Source organism: Netta rufina (genome assembly GCF_964035555.1).
Source record: "Netta rufina genome assembly, chromosome: 3".
In the NCBI taxonomy this organism is placed as follows: Eukaryota; Metazoa; Chordata; class Aves; order Anseriformes; family Anatidae; genus Netta; species Netta rufina.
The window spans coordinates 50,878,389-50,899,112 of record NC_140125.1 but is presented as its reverse complement, the minus strand read 5'-3'; the positions used below and the strand labels follow the sequence as shown (position 1 = coordinate 50,899,112).

The 20,724-nt window shown below is 42.0% G+C and overlaps 1 protein-coding gene across 2 annotated transcripts in view; it reads right to left on the bottom strand.

The window, feature by feature from the left end:
- UTRN (utrophin) overlaps positions 1–20,724 on the bottom strand; it is a gene marked incomplete at its 5' end in the record, with an annotated part of 369,309 nt that overhangs the window by 326,358 nt on the left and 22,227 nt on the right. The window contains one exon of one of the 2 annotated variants that reach the window (XM_084284597.1): positions 12,526–12,619. The exons of the other annotated variant lie outside the window; for it this stretch is intronic. Coding sequence (XP_084140723.1) covers positions 12,526–12,619 — 94 coding nt within the window. Of the gene's footprint in view, positions 1–12,525; positions 12,620–20,724 lie in introns of those variants that run through there. 2 annotated transcript variants of the gene reach the window in all.

The following is a 20,724-nucleotide window of genomic DNA, read 5'->3' as shown; positions in this document are numbered from 1 at the left end:
CCAGAAAGTAATTAACACAATTTTAGATCCTTTTCTAGAGATGTAAAAGATTTTTAAAATGCAGAATATCTAATATATATCTATATTTATTATTTTTACTACCACCAGTAATTTCAATACTCCTGCATCAGAAAGGTCAAAACTAAAAATAAGATTATTGCTAAAATTTGCGTTCAAGTTGTCACATTTCACCTTTTAATTTGCAGATGCATGATCAATTCCAAGAGCACCATGCACTGTCATCTGGACTTCATAAAAGAGAGGAACCCTAACAGCAGCGCTGCTCATTCTGCACCTGGTAACAGGGAACCTAAAGCAGGAGCAGGTCAGAAAACCTCAACTGGATGCATGGTGTAAGGGCCCCAAGTTAAACAGCAGGACTCTTGCATACAACTTTCATCAAGGTTTCTCCCCCGCCTGAACTCACAAGGGCTATACAGTGAATTTGGAATACTCTGCAACTTTAGCTCATCTATAGGCTTTGTCTTTGTGTCTTTTTTTTGTTTATTTGTTTCTAATCCTGCTCTAAAGTTCCCAGCAACGTGAATTTGCAGTGATACACAGATATATCCATAGGGGAAAAAATTATGCGAGCTAAATTGGCAGGGCATAGTCAGTAATTCTGCCTTCAAAGACAATCAGAGAGGAAGATACAGCATACGAGATGTTCAAAAAGTCAGCTAATGTCTGGCTGTTTAGTGATTGCCAAATACTTACAATGCTTAACAGCGTTATCAAGACTGCATTTTAGTCAGATTCCATTTTCCACCTACATAGCTCTTTTAAGTTGTTCCACATTACCGTATCATCTCAAACCACTATAATATGATTACAGCTGAAAACATTGAATGCATTAATACTAAACAGCCACTCCAAGATGTTTCTTCAGCTGCTTGTTGCTTTGGCCAACAGTCCCAACAAGCAATCACAAAATCACTTAGGTGTTTGTGTGTGTGTGTTTTGTTGTTGGTTTGGTTTCATACATTTTCCATCTACAACACATTGATATAATTCACATACTGCAAAGCAGATCTTCATGTCTGAAGACCTGTAATTCAATGTCACCCACTCCTGACTTTTCTACACTACTGCTATGCTAAGGCTACTCTGGAAAGCCATAGCATTTTGTTAACCAGAACAAACAAGCAAAACTACTATATAGAAAACAGAAAATTTATTAAAGCTACAAAACAGCAAGGAAATGGGAAACAGTAGTAATGACATAGGGAAGAGCATGTGAACTCATGCACACAGCTGCCTGAAATATGGATCAGGCCGCAATACACTGCTCATATTTCAGCTTGTCCACTGCTGACATGTAAGACCAACCTGTGGCAGACGTGGGATCATTTGCAAAACCCAGGTATTCATGAAGCCTACCACATCAGAGTCACAGGGAAGGAATTCCTGCAACTGCACATTTCGTCTGCGAGTTGGCATAGCAGGGCCAAAGGCACTTTGAATAATCACAGTCACCTACTTGCTGCTTGCTCTAGTAGCACAAGAAATGTTATCACTGTTCAACGTTTGCAAATGAAAATTCTCTCTTGAAGGGTAAATTCAAGTGGCCAGAAGCTACACAGTCTTCCCTTTGTTACACAATTACGTTACAAAATGCTGCTATCATTTCCGCCTAAAATCATATGCCGCAGCTAACAAGGGCTCTGGAAATGCTAAAAGGGCAGTTTGGAGTGCACTATGGCTTCCTGGCTTTGTCCTGCAGCATCTTTTCAGTTCCACTACAGACTGGCATGACTGGCTGTTTATTGAGATACAGAACTCCCAGATGTTTTAGATGACAAGTGAAAATTGAGTGAAAGAAAAGTTTTAAATGTAAGGATCACCAGGGTGTCAAAGAGACAACCATTGAGAAGGTTAGAAAAAGGACTATATGTGAAGGATTTTGCTCTCAGAAGAGTTGGTGTGACTAAGTGCTGACTTAGCAACCTATTATGCCAGTTTGAATTTTGGTGCATTTAATTACAGCCCTCTACATGCAAGAGACTTGTCTGCAGTCCTGCAGAGATAAGTATACGATGAAAAAAAAATAAATAACAACCTGCCAAAGACTACATAAATAAAAGCTCAGAAGCTTTAGTCTTGTCTATAATCAGAGTCACATTGTTCCACATTTTCTATTCATGTCACAATGCTTCTCTATTATTTCTCAAGTCTTTACATGGCTATAGAAAGAAAGGAACAGCAACGAAGGGTGACTACCAGCCTTTACACCCTTCAAATGCAGAATGTAATTTGGGATCAGTAAGGGACCATTAAAAGATGACAGAACTCCAGCTGCCAGGCTGTACTATTTGCACCTCCTGCACACAAACATTTTGGAGGGGAAGGGGGGGGAAGATCTTCCAGAACAAGAATGAACTCTACCCTTAGATCAGTGGAAGAGACACGTACAAGAAAGCAGCATATGCAAACACCCATTCTGAGACAGGTGGGGGAAGGACGGGTATTACAAAACACCAAGAATGGGCAAGAGTGAAACATGATGTTCATATCTACTGTCACGTCGTCTCCAACCCAATGACACAAGTTCATCATCTAGCTCATGGATTATGTCCATCCCCAAACCACAGAACAGCAGAAAGGAATTTAGGGAGGGGGTAAAATGTAAAAATTAAGAAAAGCCTGAGAAATTGAAGATATTTACCAAAGGACTTCAAAGAGGTACTTCAACATAATTGAAAAGTAGGAAAGGCAGAGATCACAAGGAAACAGAACACCACACCCAGCTATTAGCAATATCATACTTAAGTTAAAAAAAAAAAAAAATTACTTGCCTACATCAGGGAGTTTCTCCCTCCCAAAAATACTTCTTACAACATAAGTCACCACCTTGGAACTTTGTTTTGACTCTTTCCTCCACCATATATTTGGTTTGTGTTTCTTGCAAAGGTAAATGCTCAATAATTCACTTATGCTGGCACAAAAACACCAGTGGATAATGAATATACAAAGATAGAGGAAAAAAGTTTCCATGATTATTAAACAAGAGAGCACTCTTCCACTACAAAGCGATCAATAATAGAACAAGTCAATCAGATTATCTTGTTGCCTCAGAATTTTGAAATGTTACTGCTAAGCCAATACAACTTTTCCCGCAAAACCTGTTGCTTTCCATGCTGACTGGACCACTTTACAAGAACTTTTACCCATTTTTGAATCAGCTTTAATGTGTTCACATGAAAATGATGGTGGATCCGGATTTATTCATAGTGCAACATCCAATTTGCAATTGAATTGGGGTGGGTGGCTGAGGTAGGGCTGCAACTTAAACCACAAAACTGTCAAAAAAAAAAGTGTGTTTTTTGTTTTTTAAAAAAAAAAAAAAAAAACAACTCTCAAGACACTGATAATTTGTGTACACAAATGGATATGCTTGCCTGTTTTATTTTGAATGGCTACAGTGAGTATTTTGAGGCTAGCCAATTAGTCTCCCTACCTTACAGATAAAGAGCACCTTAATGCTGTCAAAACAATAGCTAATTATTTGCCAGTGAAGACTCCACTGTGTGTAATGTTCAAGGATACTTGCTAGGACACTGCAATCATTTTAATACAAAAGCTCTGTCACCGTGACCTAATTCATCCTCTATTGGTCTAGGAAGGGCCAGTTCCAAAGCATGTAGTTTTGCATAAGTAAGGACCAGAGACAGTGCAGTGAGAAGGAATTAAGGAATGACAAACCAGGATGTCAGCAAGAGGGGCTAGAAAGCACCTGCTTCTTCAGTATATGCTGGCTGTAAACCAGTCGTACTGTTCCTGCAGGCTACTTCAGTTGATGCCATTAAAAATAACAATATAGTGTTTAAACAGAACAGCAGAACATTTTGCCTGTTTAGCAGCTACTGTTTCCAACATGCTGCAAATACTTAATACAAGTCTGCTTGCCTCCAAATAGCTTTTGTTTGCATTGGTTTTTAGAATCGCACACCATAAAAGAAAGTACATGGAAACATTAAGTATCAGCCAAACACTTCCCCCACCAGTATTAGTATTTTTCTAAATCGTTTTCATATTTGCTAAATCATATTTTGAATTATTGTCAAATCTATTGAAGTTTATTTCAGAGCAAGAGCCCTTTTTTATTTTTTAAAACCATCTGGAAACTTTCGGGCCACAGGTTTTTAAACTTATGCTCTTGCTAAGGGTTGACCATATACAGCTGCCAAGAAAAACCAGCTTTTCTCACAAATAAAAAACAATTATATTTAATGACATGATTAAAACAAGCAGGCTTTTTCATTCCCACTGATCTACTTCCCATAATACATTAAAAGAAAGACTCTTAATATCAAATATCCAAATGAGCATTGCTTAGAAGTTCACTATCAACCAAAAAGTTGTTTTTAACAGGAGCAGCCACTGTCAAAAGCAGACACAAAAAGACTTCTACACACATGCCACAAACGTCTGTACACACTATGTCAAAATGAAGAGCCTGCAAAAGCACTAACATAAAATACAGCTCATTTTTACACTGCACAGGAGCTACGTCTGAAGTGGAAAAGGAGATTTCTGCTTTAACTTCACTGGGATGCACCCAGCTGCTGCTAACCTGATCCAGGCACTGTTCAGAGGTGCTGCCCCAGGACCCACTCTCCCTACTCTGCATGCAAACTTGAAAGTGTTCTGGAATGAAAGCTTAGGAGTTGTGTATGTCTCCAGATTAATTTAATATTTACGCTATAATTCCCAAACATTTGGGTCTTATTTGGAAAGAAGCACACCAAGTTTAATCTGTGCACTGGAGTTGAGGCTGCTACATCTGCACTGCTGATTATATATTTAAATAAAATGTTAAAACTTCTTAGAAAGCATGTGCTACGGACTCCATTTGCCACTGAAATGTAAGGAAGATGAATTTCCAGGAGAGCTCTCTCCTACCTAGAAGGCGCACAGCTGTCATTACCTGGTATGCCATCAGGCTGAGTGCCTGAACAGGATTTTGCTCCCTGTAACTATTACAGGCATGAGGAAAAACTGCTCTGGGCCCACATCATAGCAGAATGAGACTATGGTCAGGGGTCATATCCAAGCCATGCTTATGTCCTTCACACCTGCAACCCAAGCCATACTCCCTAAGAAGTGACTGCATGCTCTGGGGTGCAGGTGCTGTTCAGGACACAGCCCCAACAGCCCCACTGCAGGGCACGGCTGGGCGCAGCAGACAACATGGCAGAGCACCTGGGAAAGGTATTTAAGAAAGCGTACACTGCCAGGCACAGAAAGGAGTGAGGAATATAGTGTGAGAAACCACCCCAAGGACAGCAAGGCCAGTGAAAGAGGGCAGGAGGTGCTCCAGGTGCTGAAGTAGAAGTTCACCTGCAGTCCATGTAGAAGACCATGGTGGAGCTGGCTGGCTGCCTGCATGGGAGGTCGTCACACAGGACGTGGTGGCCATTTGCTGAAGGACTGCATCTCATGGGAGGAACCCCAACTGGAGTAGGGGACAGTGTGAGGAACTGCTATGGAGTGATGCATCCCAACCTTTTCACATCGCCCTGGACTGCTCAGAGAGAAGAGAAGACAAGAGGGAAAGAGTGGAGCAAAGTTGAGCCTGGGAAGAAGTAGGGAGGTAGGGAGAGGGCATTTTATTTGTTGTTTTTTTTTTTTTTTCTCATCATCCAACCCTATTTTAATTAGCAATGAATTAAATCAATTTTCTTCAAGTCTACTTTGTCTACAATGGTAACTGTCAAGCTATCTCCTTGTTGATATCTCAACGCACAAGCTTTTCCATCTTTCTCCTCCCCCAGTCTTGTTGAGGAGAGTGAGCAAGAGCACGGCAGGGTGGGTGCATAGCTGCTGGCCGAGGTCCACTCACAACAGGGTGGAACAACAAAGCCGTTTTGCAGTTAATAAAGACAGCATCAACTGCTGCAAGGCATCCTTACTGCTATTTATACAGAAAAATGTTTCTCCATAGCTCAGGGAAGAATGTCAGATAAGATAGCATGACAGTTTACCTGGCCATAAAATAATTTCAGCTCAACTCTTCAGGATACCACTCTTGAAGATGTTTTTATTGTTAAGGAAGTTTAAAAAAAAAGATGGATGTTCTACACGCAAAGTGCATTACAGTATTGCACACTGTCATTCCCATAAATCATTTGATCCTAGCAATGAATTAAACAGCGCTGATTTCTGATATTCATCCATTGCCAAAGTGAAATATCACAAGATGACTATGTATCTTATTTGGCCAGCAATGTTTTGCTTTCTCTTTCAATTGCAATACCAGTAAAAAAAGACTTGGTTAAAATAATTACTTTTATAACAGACTGATTATTTTCAAGAATATACTGCTTGGTTACACTAAAGACAAAAATAAAACCACATCAGACTAACTAAAAATGTCAGAGGTGCAATGCAATTGGTATAATCCTGCCTTAGTGTTATCACTTGCAACTCTTGTTACTAATGTTAACTTTGGTATGATCAGCTCTGCCTACAGGTCAAAAAAAAAATAAAATAAAACTTGCTTCTGTAACTGTACAGAGCATTTACTGCTTCTTTATTACCACAAAGTACACTACGAATAAGCCATCATTTGATACTGACGTTCATCAATAATATTCTCTCATTTATTAAACTGAAACCAGGACACTGTCAAATAAGCTTGGTCATTGTGAGAGACTCAAGGTTGCCAAACCAAAGGTTGAGGCATGTCCCCACAAGAAAGTTATCTGTATAACCCCCACTTGGAACTTTTTTTTAAGCTACTTTTTGTAGATTAGATAAGGAATGCTGACATGAGATTTTAAGAAAACAGATACAGGGATGATGGTGAGGCATCAACTGACAGCATTTTTTGCCTTTCTTTTACAAAGTGCTAAAAATTCCAGAGTATGGTCTTCTATCTTAATCTGTCATAAGGAAACTGAAGCTTATAACATTCTTTCATTGAAAGGAAAACTACAACAAAATTTAGTAGCAAATTATTTGGTTGAAAAATACAAAGCAAAACCTACATTATAGAAAATCAGGGAAAAGAAAATGAATGTTATTTAGTTACAATGATTAGTTTTCAGATATTCAACTCCAGGCTTATGATATTTTTAGTTGTTGAAATATAATCATATTTATTTGCTTTTTGGGTTATACGTGGATAAGCAAAAGCTATTTATTTTTTTTAGAAAGTGGTGTGCCTGACAGAAATTTGCAAAAATCTACATAGAGACTGGCTCTATGAAAGATAATATGGTTTCATTGGTCCTTTATTTAGAGGGATCTATTGTTCTACTTTCAGAAAATACAGACTATCATCTCTTTGCTACCTTAAAAACAGCAGTGGAAGTAAATATTTTCCTCATATATAAAAAGACTTCGGTCACACAGGCCAAGTAAATATTGATTTTACTATAGCTGAGCTTGGGGCAAGAAGTTGATTTCAGTAGCGTGCAAAGTGTTTTCTGAATTGCTTTAAAAATACCGTGTGTCGCAGCACACTAAACCACCTAAGAACCTTTTAAAACAATCTGAAGCTGAAAATGATTGAGCTATACTTTTCCTGGACTAGAAATACACATCTGAAAAAAATAAAGTAAACAGTATTACAGGATTGGCTTCACCAACTCAAAAACAAACAAACAAACACACACACAGCATGAATCTCTTTCTGCCTTAGGAAGGTAGTCTTAAAGCATCAGTGTGAGTGAGGATGGACATGCAGCTCAGTTAATCCCACAGAAGTGCTGGGTTTGGACCAGTCAGTCACCAACACAGGAGAAAGACTCGGACAGGACCTGCCTGATCATCACACACTCTTTATGAAGTTAGTCTCAGCTAAATAAAAATATTTTTTAATATTCCACTTTCAAATAGTTTCCTGGAAATACGTGATTTTTTACTAACATGGCCACAGTTCCAGTATCTGCCCAGCCCACTTTTTATTCCAGGCATACAACACAATAATGCATCCACATACTATAAATTAGCACTTCCCAGGTCCTAATTTCAAGTTAATCACACCCAAGTGTAGTTAAGCAATCTTGAATGGTGCTTTACATCAACGAAAAGGAGATATTCCATCAGTGCGGTATGAAAGCCACAATTAGTGAAAGATGGATCCAACCATGCTGCTGCCGTCTGAAGTGATAGTGAGAGCTCTTTTAACTGCCAAATGCTACAAAAAGCTATCAGTGACTGCTGCTGCATGCCAGCTCTGATCCGGGGGGACACGAGGGGAAAGTTGCAGACTGCTGCTCCACACCACCCCGAACTCAGCCACCACACCCACTGCTTCCAAGTTTTAGGAGAGGAGAATCTTTTAGCCATTTTCTTTGCTGTTCGTCTGAACTTTCGGCTAAAAATTCATCTCAGCACGTAACAAGTGTCAAACGACAACGCCTCTCCTTCCCTTGTACAACAAGCCCGCTGTTTACCCGCGGGAAGGATCAGCGAGGGAATTACTGCGGCTCGCTTTCTCAGCCCCTCGCTCCGTGACGGTTACAATGCACTCCACCCAGACGCCACACAAATTAGGTCACATAGCAGACCATATCCCTGCCAATTCCTGCCCTATTCATAAGGGACCAGAACAGGAAGCATATGGAGCCCTCCAGTTAAGGGTCAGAACATTTCAGTGAAAACATAAAAGCGAACCAACACCAGATTATTCACTAGCGAGAGGAACAGTTTCTCCATACGGCAAGAGTGAGTCACAGGCACCAACTGCATCCGACAATGCAAAGGGGCACGGACTGCATCCAACTGCAAGAAAACTCCCCTGCAGCTTACTGAGCTGACTGGGCTATAAGAAAGAAAACACAGAAATATTTTCCACTTTTTCGGTATGCATGTGTACTTAATTTAATGTACATATGAAGAGGAGAGAGCTAAGAGAAAAAGTCCTTCCGAGCCTTAAAAACAGTTCACATGAAGACTCAAAATGAGACTATGCAATATGAAAACTATCTGCTCTTGTGCATTTCATCTAAAACTACACTGTATTTCAAAGCACATTCATCATCACCTGCTGCCAAGAAATATACAGTTTCCATGTGTGCAAAAGCCAGAGTTGCTTTAAATAAAGCAAATTTGAAACCGACCCTCCAGCACAGCTCTGCTAAGCAAACCAACCAACCCAGAGCTTTGCAACTGCTCACAGTAACATGAACAATACAGCAAATATTCTTGCTGTTGTAACAGTTCACAGTCTCACGATAAAAATCATTTCAAGCTGCTATCAGTGCATCTATCCTGTGAGAACGCAAACTTCTTCCCACCTGAAAGGAAGCTTTTAACGCTTTTAATGTGTAACCTAGTGCTCTTAGGATTTCCAAAGGGAGGCTATTGATCAAGAAGGGATACCCAACTGTTAACAGAAACTAAATGCACAATTAAACACACGCAGAAAACATCTAAGCTATTACTTTGCAAAACACCTCAGTTGCGTCATTGCCGTTATTTCCCATTGCTATAAAAAATAAAGGGGGTGGGAGCTGCCCAGAACAGCTCATACAATAACAAGTAAACTGATCTCTTTTACTTCTGTTGACAACAGTATGAAAAAAGGTATCAGTAACAAAGGTCATTCAATTACTGCAGACTGCTGTATTGGCCTCCAGAGCTGGTATTTTACAGAAACAGTGCCAAAGGGCAATGCATTTTCAGAAAGTTTCACACCACTTGCAACTTTTTCCTGCTTTCTTCATATAGATAAGGAACCTCCCCACAAATGGAGGAGTGACAGTCGTCTAGACAACAAGGCACTTGAGGCAGGAAGAAAAGTTTTAAAAAGCATCACATGAAATGCAGCTACACTGCTATGGTGTGCATAGACAAATACAATTTAGCCCACCAGTTTTTCTGGAACAGTTTCCGGGAAAAAGGAGAACACTTTCCCATGGCATTGGGTGGCAATGAACAGGAGAGACCACCTGCTTGGCCAGGTGAAGAAAGTGAGAGAGCCCTTCTCTCATTCCCCCCCCTCAGATAAAGATCCAGCGTTTGCCACAGCCAGGCACCACGCAACCCACCTGTGCCACTGCACTCCCAGCACTGACCTGAGAGCTTTCAAGGCTTTTAGGAGAGATTAGACCTTTATAAATAAGGACATCCCATTACAGAAGTTAATATTTAGTATGCTTCAGGCCACAAACCAAATCTCCAACTTAACGTGCTCATTTGAAAGAGACAATGCTATAATTTTCACTACAGGCTTTCCTGCACCATTCTCCAAAGCATTTAGTACCGTTTCACAAAAAAGACCCCATATGGGTTCAAGAGTCCTTGGAGAAATCACAATCCTTTTTACCCACATCAGGTCGGAGGCAGGGGAGAAGCCTCCCCTGCTCTTTCCCATGCCGTTCAGACTCCAGAGGACAGAAGACTCTCACCCATTTAGGCTTCACCTAAACTAACGCATTCACGTTCACACAATTCACCAGATAAGAGCTTCAGCCTCCCTGCCACCAGCCCCACCAATTCTCACCCACCCACGTTTCTTACTGTTCAGGAAATCTGCAGCATTTAAACAACAAACCAGCAAGACCAAGGCTGCACCTCTGCCAACACTGTATTTACGAGCTAACAAATAACCCCCATTAACTTCTAGCCAAAGAGCTGCACACAAGGTGCCTCCTAAACTTCAAGTGTCCCCGTTATTTACATTCAGGACTTACGTGAACATTGATGGAAATGAAGAAGAAACAGTGACTGCTTGAATATAGTTCCTGAACTGCTTTATTAAAATATTTATCCTCTCTAACCTGGAGAAATGTTCTCCCCTGCCCCATATTGAGATTTCACTTTTTACTTTCAGGTTTTTTTCCAAGTTGTTGCTTCCACACATCTCACCTTCTACCTTTTTTCAGATTATTTTGCTCTCTTCTTCTCCGTTCATTTTTAATTCAATTGTCCAAACACACAAGTCTATCAAGTGCTCCAAATACAGAGTGAAAAAAGTGTTTGAGAATGAGCAGATGACCGAATTCAAGAACATCACTGTCCCAGAAAGCAGGTCTACAGTCCCACGCTTTATGGAAAGTTCTGAACCATTACAGTATAGGGATTTTCTTAGAAAAAAAAAATGATGTTTGACTGCAAATATATTTTATTTATATAAAAATATACACTTTTAAATCATATATAAAGATATAATTGCAATATAGCAGCCACAACATACATGCTTTTAAAAACAGGGGGCTCTCAGCTCACAGGGAGGTACATTGGCCTTAAGAAACAGTCACTAAGCACTGCCTGCTCGAGCATATAAAGCATGGGAAAAAAACAGCAGTCATCTCTTTACCTTGGAGTTTTACACTAGCCTAGCACGCAAACATCACTATCTTATCTGCATACAAAACTAATCAACTAAAGTTGTACCTCATTAGCAGGTTGAATATATGAAGATTCTGAAGAACACCAGATCTCTCTAACCTGTAATGTAACGAGCTCTCCAGATTCACTGTCCAAAGGAACTCCACCCAAGTTATGGAGTTTTCACATTTTTTTCAGTTCTAGAAGTTCAGATTGGGCCATGAGAGAATAGCTCCTGATCTCAACCCAACTGGCATACATCCAAATGCACTTCATTGTTCTAACTGCAAGCACACGTAAGACCAGAATCTCAGCCCATCGTTTTATTTATTTAAAAGTAGACATTCTGCTGCTATATCTTAAGACATTGCTTTTCCTGCTGCATAAAGCCATAGTCAGACTCCAGCTTTCGAACAAACACACATATATATATACATATTTACATACGTACATATGTCATGCCAGAAGTCAAGTCAAATGAAATGGACCAAGTTCTCTGTGGGTTGGTCAATTCTGTACCGGCAAAGTTCTGACAACAATTCACAAAATAATCAGCTCCCATCTGTCAATTACTGCATCTCAAGAGCGTATTTCCCATTCTGCCCCAAAGCAGGATGGCAAAAAGAACAGGAAAGAGAAACATCACCAATTTCTTTTGCTCCAAAGCACCCCCCCCCCCCCCCCCCCAAAAAAAAAAAATATAGAGAGAGAGATTATATAGATCCTTGGAGGCGTCACCAAAGTTAAAGTTAAACTGAAAAAAAAGGGTTGAAGGAACTGTTTTAAGTATGGAAGTCCCAAAAAACACAGTAAGCAGAGTTATAGAGAATAAAAAAATACCATTGAATACTAAAATCACCATGACATCATGTAAGTTAAGAAAAGCAGGGGTATTGAGACTTTCACTTAAAGAGAACTGCATTAAGACTTACACCACGACAGTCAGCATCTTATACGTGAAAGGGAACACCGAGTGTTACAAAGCAGGTCCTGCAGCAGTAGGTGCGGAGCAGGCACAGGTCTCCCAGTGCTCGCAGTGGAGCAGTGCCACAGAAACAAAACAGACTGTAAGGACTCTTCCCCTTGTACCGTTTCCTGCCATGCCTTCGACTACCTGCTCCTGTCAGACTCAGCAAACTTGAGCTAAATTGGTCAAAGTAGCTTGTACAGAAGATAAGAACAGACCCTGGTGGCTGGATCCTTTCATCCACGGAGCTCTGAAAATACACTTAAACATGCACTCACCCAGCGGGGGATAACAGGTCTGTGTGTCAGTGTCCCGAGGCACAGCAACCTTGTACTTTTTCCACGCAACCTTTTTGGCTGTTTGAACACTCATGATCAAGCTCGGTCTTTGAAAAACAGGAAAGTGAAGATGGAGAGGAAGTGCACACTAACACCCGCACCAGAACTGCATGCCGGGATTCGAGGGGGAGGGAAGCGTTGGTTTCCCTCAGAGGGTTTGACACATTCAGCCACACCGTGACTGAAACCATCCAGGAAACAAACCTTTCTAAAAGCTACATATAAACAAGTAACAAGTTTCAAGTGAATTAAGGTATTTCTCCTCAAAAAGAGATGAACACACCACTTTCCTATTCCTTATGAAAACAGAAGAACACTCCAGCTTTCAAGCACTGACAAGTCATGTCCTACGTGCAGAAAACAGGAAAGAAGGTGGCAATTTTCCTTTTCTGTTCAACCCGTCTGCTCAAAAATACTTATTTTAAGAACCCTAAATATTTTTAGCATTTACTTCGCAAGAAGCACGCAATATTTCCGTAACACTTTTTTCCCCACGTGCTTGATAGGACATGAAACCAGAACCAGTCTGCAAGGTGAGCAGCCATGTCATCTAATGGTACTTCAAGGGATCACAGGAAGACTTTAATGCCAGATTTCAGCATAAAAAGTCCCACAGATAACCTCCGTGTGGATGCAAGAATCACAAACTGTGACTAGGTATGCAGTTTCCACTGTGCAGTGATTCCAAACAAGACGGACCCCAGCCTACCAGAGCAGGAGGTTAATAATAAAAGGCTACGACAGCACCAGAGTTATTTTACAATGGGCCTTTAAACTGCGTTTACCGTCGGTACGGAAGGGGAATCTAATCCCTTGACCTTCAACATCCTGTTGTCAACTTTATAATCAGATGGAGAGGACTTTCCATCCTGTAGTTTTGAAAGGCATGGGATTCCAAATTTTACATTTGTGGATATTAAGCTCTACAGAACTCCAATAGTCACAAGAAGGTAATACAAGAGGAGGTTAAATATAGCAGAAGTACAGGCGTTACACTCAGGGAAGAGCAGTGCACAGAACTGGTTTCAGCAGCAGAAAGACAAGTGCTGTTTGATTTGCCTGTATTGGTATACTCTGCTGTGACGGCTGTTCTAATTGCAGCTTTTCTCTCTTATTTACGATCCAGTTCACCATCACATATTTGACAGACACGGCGGGAGGACAGGGGAGGAAATTTTAAGTAAATAAATAAAATCAGTATTTTTCTAAGTTTACTGGGGCAAGAATCAGTCTTGCTTTATTTTGTGGGGTGGGGTTGCTCCCTCCCCCCCTCCAATTTTAAGAATTCCTCAAAGTTGAAGACTGCAAAATGCACACAAGAAGAGTTTTGTTTCCGTGAACAAAGACAATCGTACATTCATGGGGCTAAATCAGACTTTTGTATCCAAACATTTCTGTGGACCATGCAAGCAAGAGCAATGTGAAAAGGTAATAAAGTTTTAAAACTAAGATTCCTATTTTTGAAACAAAACAAAGATGATTTATTTTGCCATAGCAAATACAGATCTCAACCTTACTGTAACAAAGCACTTCAAAAGCACAAGAAAGATACATCACCAATTCTACCAAGCACACGATGACAATTAGCAGGAAGCTATCCACACATGCTAGAATTACTACCAACAGCCCCTCAACTCTGTTTTTTCAGGTCCTGATGAGGCTGGTCTGCAGTTCCTAGGAGAGCCCTGCTGCTGATCCCATACCTCATCTCACCTACTGCAGACAGGCCCTGCCTCCTCCTCCCAGGCAAGGCCCAAACCAAATCAAGACCTTCTCCATCAGGCACTTGCCAAGATGGAAAGATAGGCATGAGTTCCAGGAGTTGGCTATCATTACAACACTGAGGTTTCCCACTCCTCAATAAAGAAAAGGCATGCAGCCAGCGAGGGCTGTGAGACCAACACCATCTCAGAGCCTCCATCACTTGTTGAGCTTCAGCATTAAGGTATTAGAGGGGCTGAGGGAAGCCACTGATTCACCAGAGATCTTCCAAAGTATTTATACTCTGGAGCTTTGCCTGCCACTACAAGTTACATACCACATGTTAGAGAAGTTGCTTTAATCTAACAGCAAGTTTTATTCCAAAAATCCAACATTTCAATAAGAAGATACACTGAGAATATTTATTACCTTAAAAAAAAAAAAAAGTATTCGGGGACGGAGAGGGAATGGTTTTGTTTTAAATTCTTCATTTTAAACAAAACGCCTTGCCTAAACAGAGATAGGTTCTGATGTGAAATCATGTTACTAATTCTACAGACACAGAAGTTAGCTTTAGGATGGCAATTTTTTTGTTTTTTTTTTTTTTTTAAGATGCTTTTTAAAACATGAGGTTACAGCCTCTGCCAAAGGCTGAAGTATTGGGTGTGAAATCCATGCGTTAACCATAAGAGGCGATAAGCAAGAAAGAAATAGGAGCTTTTCGGGAAAGCAATCTTAGAAGAAGGCAAAAGAGTTTTGGTTTTTTGTTTTGTTTTCCTAAACAAACTCAAGAGTTCAACACACTCACACACACACTCTCCATAAAACACTTCATTCATTAGGAGATGGCCTATTCCTACTACTACTGAATTCAATAGGCCATTTATTTAGCAGCTCTCTGCCTAGAGTATGTGCTCTCTTTTATTCACTCTGGTGTTGACAGCAGTAATCAAATTTTGTACATACCACCGACTCTATTATAGTTCAACAGCAGCTGGCTGTCTGCCTAGTCTTCTTATCGTCATGTAAGATAAAAAAGACCAGCCAAACAGACCAGCTGAAACTACAGGAAGAAGTAAAATGTAGAGTCAAGCCTAAACAAAAGTCTAGTAGGGAGAAATCACATGCTTTTATGCTTACCCGAGTATTACAAAACATGGGAGAAAAATAAGCCTAGGCTCAACACAAGACAAGTTAACTTTGACAGTTTTCAGAACTGCAGCTCAGATGGTGACTCAGACCTTGCAGAAGAGAAGGCCTGAATGCCACACATCACACATGAAATACTACACATCAACAGCCCAGTCTATGCAGCAGGAAAGCAGAAGAGAGAAGGCACAAGGGGGGAAAGAAGAGAGGGATGGAAAAAAAGAATTTCATAAATTCATTTGAAGGTGAGCTCGGAAATACCCAAGACCACTTCTCCATGCCACCCCAGCAAAGTCAGCACCAGATTCACAGTGAAATTCAAGTTCACAGTTGCATGCAATAATTGGAGCAGAGGACAACATCCTTTAATTACAAAAATTCCCCGTAAGCAATACAGTTGTCTAGAATGAGATTGGTTTCCATTTCTTCCTTGCCATCTGGTTCTGGGGAGCCTTCCAAAGAGCCTTGAATGCCTTGACGTGGAGAAGAGGAAATTGGCTTTGTCTTCACGGCCTCCCTCCTCCCAGCTTTGTTCCAAGCAGGGCCTGGTTAACACTTCTCTGAACTTCCACCCTTCCAGACATGTCTGCAAGAAAAGGCTGGTTTTATGGAGGATGAAAAGAGGGAAAAAACTGTCAGGATTTCTTATGGGCAGAACAAGAAAATACAGAGAAGGAAGGTGAAGGAGGAACTCTGTCGCAAGAGAGCCAAGAACTTTTCTCCTTCCTAGAGACACAGCACGCTTCTGCAGGGTTTCTGAGCTACCTCTCCAGCCCTACCCCTCCTAATGCTGCTATAATAAGCTTCTAGTTGAGCATTCCTCATGCTGTGTGACATTAACACCCCATAATTTTGTTCGGGATGTTTTATTTCACCACAACATGAGACTTTTTTTTCCACTGGCCTGACAAACATGTTTTGAATTAGCAGACCACCCAATGCTGGATCTTCAGTGAGCAAATAAGAGAGCTTAGAGGACAATGCTAAAGAGAAGGATGCTGAAAAGGCAATGACAGGAACTTAAACAGAAAGCAATGTTTTGAGTGCATCTTGATGGAAACTAGTAATTAGTTTAACCTCTACTCCCAGGAAGCCGACAGCAACAGCAACATCAGATGGGTAATGAAGAGTGCTTAGCATCTCAGTTGCAGCCCCTTTTGCACAGCAGGTTCATGGCAGCATGAAGCACTGTGTTGAACGTGGAGTTTGCAGCACCGGAACTAGGACTGGCCTCACTACTGTGGAAAAGGAACAAGGTTTTGAGTATTGCAGCTGTTAGAGCACCACGGTAAAGATAACGTGCTGATACCATCACAGCACTCACACGGATGGCTCCAACACCAAACACTTTCAGCACGCAGTGTTTTAGTAATATTGGGCTTGACACATGGTGCCCTTGTGAAATAGCACTCATGTGGCTGCTGCAGCTAACCAACTGGCTCATCTTGCAGAAGGAAATACCAGAAATTATAGATAAAGTGTGACATCCCCAATTTTAGTTACTCTTATCTGGGGGAGGGCAGGCGGCATGGAGGCAAGTGTCCTTTATTCTCGTGTACAGACACCGAAGGGAACATTTCAAATGTAAACTCGGTTAAATTTCTGGAGCACATCAGTCTGCAGGACGTGTTGGTTACACTGCAGTCATACCTGGGAAACTTAAGCAGCACCACCCTTCCACAGAGCACCCTGAGCCTCCTCTGCTCCCAGCAGCACCAGAGGAGCCGGGGGAGGTCCAACAGGAGGCACAGCTGCCTGCCACGTTTTATTTGTCATTTCAAATGCTGAGCACTCCTGAAAAAAAGGCTCCTGCTCATTTGTAGGCACCTTTATAAAACTACACCAGGGCACAATGTGTATTTCAGCAGGACCCCTGTGCCTGCTGGCCACCGTCACAGGACGGCGTCTTGTTTTGTAAATGCCAGTTTCCGCCTCCGAGAACAGAAACATCTCAAAACTTTCTTCTGAATTTCATGGGGATTTTTCAATAGAAAGCATCTTTTGATACATTGTTTTCAATTTAGCAAACGTGGGCTGGAAGAATGACAAACCTGCAAGATTTCATTCTTAACCACAGTTATGTGGGTTGGTTTTATTTTCAGCAGACTTCCATAGGTACCCATGCTGGTCCAGAACGTAGTTCTGGTCCAGTTAAGCATAGTTCTGGTAAGAAATGCTGGCCAAGATGAACACCAGGATAGAGAATACTCTCAGAACAGTCCCATCAGCAGCATAAAATTAAACAAGAGTACTCCAAAGCCTCCAGGCATGTGCATGGCTAAAAGCACTAGAAGCAATGTACATGTACCCACACACACACACTATATGCATATATGTGCACTCTGAGCAGCATCAGACCTTGCTAAGCCAGGGGGAGCAACCATCCCACTCCTGTCAGTGTTCAGAAGCATTTGGATAACACCCTCAATAATATGCCTCAACCTTTGGGCAGCTCTGAGGTGGGCAGGCAGCTCTGAGGTGGGCTAGGTGGTATTTGAATGTCCCTTCCAACTGAACAAGTCCCTAAATATGACCAAGCTCTCCCCAGAAAAAAGCAGTGCTAAGGTGCTGGGTTTCACCTCAGGGAAGGCAGAGGGCAAGGAGTGCACAGGAGGAAGGCTGGGGAGCACTTCTGGAGCATGTGCAAGCCCACGGCCCTCTGTTTGTCAAGGCACCCTCAGCTAAGAAAGCCTCTACCAGCTAATGCTGCCTTTATCCTGAAAGCAAAGCCATACTGCCCAACCTCCTGCTGCTGGGGATGAAGGAGGGAAGATGATCACTCTTAGATTTATCACAAGCGCATTTCCACAGTGGTACAGTCACAGTGATGATTGAGGGGATGGTGGCTAGCAAGTGCCCTGAGTAACTGCAGCATCAAGCATCCAGAAGGTGGATGTTTTTATTTTTATGCCCCGCAATGACACTTGGGTGATCAAATAGCACCCTGTGAGACATTAACTCTTCAGCTGTACCAGTTAGAGCACACAACATTTATTTTTCTATTGTCACAACTACCAAAAGAATACATGTTTATTATCCATCTTTGTAGAATTAGCATGACATTTCTCCCACCCAGGTGCTCTACTTCCCTCCCCATGTGCAACAATGGATTTTATTCATCCTCTTCCAAAAAGAAAAGCCACACAGGGCAAAGGGAAGGACAGCACCTCACAGAGCTGTTCTGTCTTCTGCAGCAACTGCTGCTGAAGTGCTTCAGACTTCCCACAGCGACCAGGCTTGGATGGGAAGTTGTGTTACCCAGGAAAGGAGGGATCCGCAGAAATGCCGGAAGCCATTCGCAGCCCTCAGCCCTCCCGGTCCATCATTGAACAGCAGGAGTGTTGTAGAGAGCTCCCCGAACTAAACAGGCTGTCTTAGTCGAGAAAGCTAAGAGCCAGTAAGAAACCATCAGTGGCACCACAGGACTAAGCAAAAAGACATCTGCTCACTGCAGTTATATATATGGGTGACTGCAGGCAGCTCAGGGGACAGCCCTCCTCCAAGCAGCTTCTTGTCCATTAGCACGCTTGGACAAACTCATATGAGAAGTCTGGCTTGTTTATGCTTACTGGACTTCATCTTTTTCATCATTTTTCGCTGCAACTGCAGAGAACAGAGTTAATACCAGCAAACAAACACATCTCCAGATGAGCTCTCCTCTCTCCAGCAGAGGAAACTGCCTCCTGCCAAGGGTCCCATGAAAGCCTCCCTCCTCCTCCTGGAATAACACTGCTGTTATCTGAGTAAATAAACAAACAGAGCAACTGCATGCCTCCTTGGCTCAGGGCAGGCGGGCTGCACGGGGTGCACAGGAACCAGCACAGCTACACTACACACAGTGAGGCTTTCCTTTCCTGAGACTCCTTTTCCACAAAAAACACACACCACCACACACAAATCGTGTGCTCCACCTCAACCTTCTGTAAATCCTCCAGCTAACTGCAATCTTACTATACCTCTTGCTAATTTGTCCCAATAGTTAAATGATGCTCAATGATAAGCAAGACAGAACAGCTTCTCTGGAGGTTCCTGTACACACACAGTCACAGACAGAGATCTGGCAGCCGTGAGGACAGATGTGCATCCTTTCCCAACACAGTAGTCTGCCTCAGGCCCCGTGCTTGTGCTCCCAAGCAGCCAGGGACTGTCCCATCCTGCACACCAGCTGAGGAGCTAAGTGACAGCCAGGCCAGCAGGCACTCCTCCTATCTCCCCACCACACAAACCACACCCAGAGCAGAAACATGGTGGGAGGAGGACTGGGCAGGGGCAGGCAGCTAAGGGACAATAAGGGATTCCATTCTGCAAGCCAACAAAAGGCTGCGTGTTCCCATCCTCACTTGTTTTCAAGGATTACCAGCAAGCTCTCTGTGCATATCCTTTGCAGGCTTCTGTCAGGTCAGACGGAAAACAACAGGCTCAGCTATTCGAGCTCAAGTGTGTGGAGGAGTAATTACCAAAGCTCCACTGGACAGAAGGATTGCATTCTTTTATTCTCCACATGCCACCACCCACTAAGAAATCATAATAAAATTTGCAGAAACCTTATAAGCAAAGCCAGCACTGCCACGCAGGAGTTAGCCTGCAGTCACTCAGCACCCATCCCAGAAACTCCACCTGTACCTCTCGCAAGGACAGCGATGCTTGGACACTGCTACTCCTGCTACCTGTATGGTTTTTGTCATCAGCACAACCAAGCATTACTTGAACTTAAAGCTTAAATTACGTGCAAACCTTGAGATACTGCCACAGGTACTGTAAGCTTCAGGAAGTCCTCCCGTGTAAGTCCTGCAAATCACACATTTCCAAAAGCCTGAAAAGCAAAGTCCCCAAACAATTTCTGCTTCAGAATTACTGTGATGCAACACAGCACTCTCTTAAATATCCCATGTCAAAAATATATGTGTAATTCCTGATTTTAAACTACTTTAAGGGTTGAAAGATGCTGATGCTATAGTGACACACGTTATCGGTCACCTAGTGAAGCATCATGCCTTAAACCTATGGTGTGAGCAGGCACGTGCTCATTCTCATCACTCACCTTAACACCAGCTTTTCTGCTCTTCATTCCCCCTCTCTCACCCATTTTGTGCAATTTGTTATGAAGCCACATGAACGTTTACTTGAACAACCTTACAACAGGTTAAATAGAACTGTACGTTACTTTAACAAAAGCATTTTGAAGCTGAAGCCTTTAAATTCAAAGGGGGAGGAAGGGAATAATATTCTTACACTGACAGCTTTAATGTATTTCAAAATACGTGTATATAGGGAATATATTCATACTAA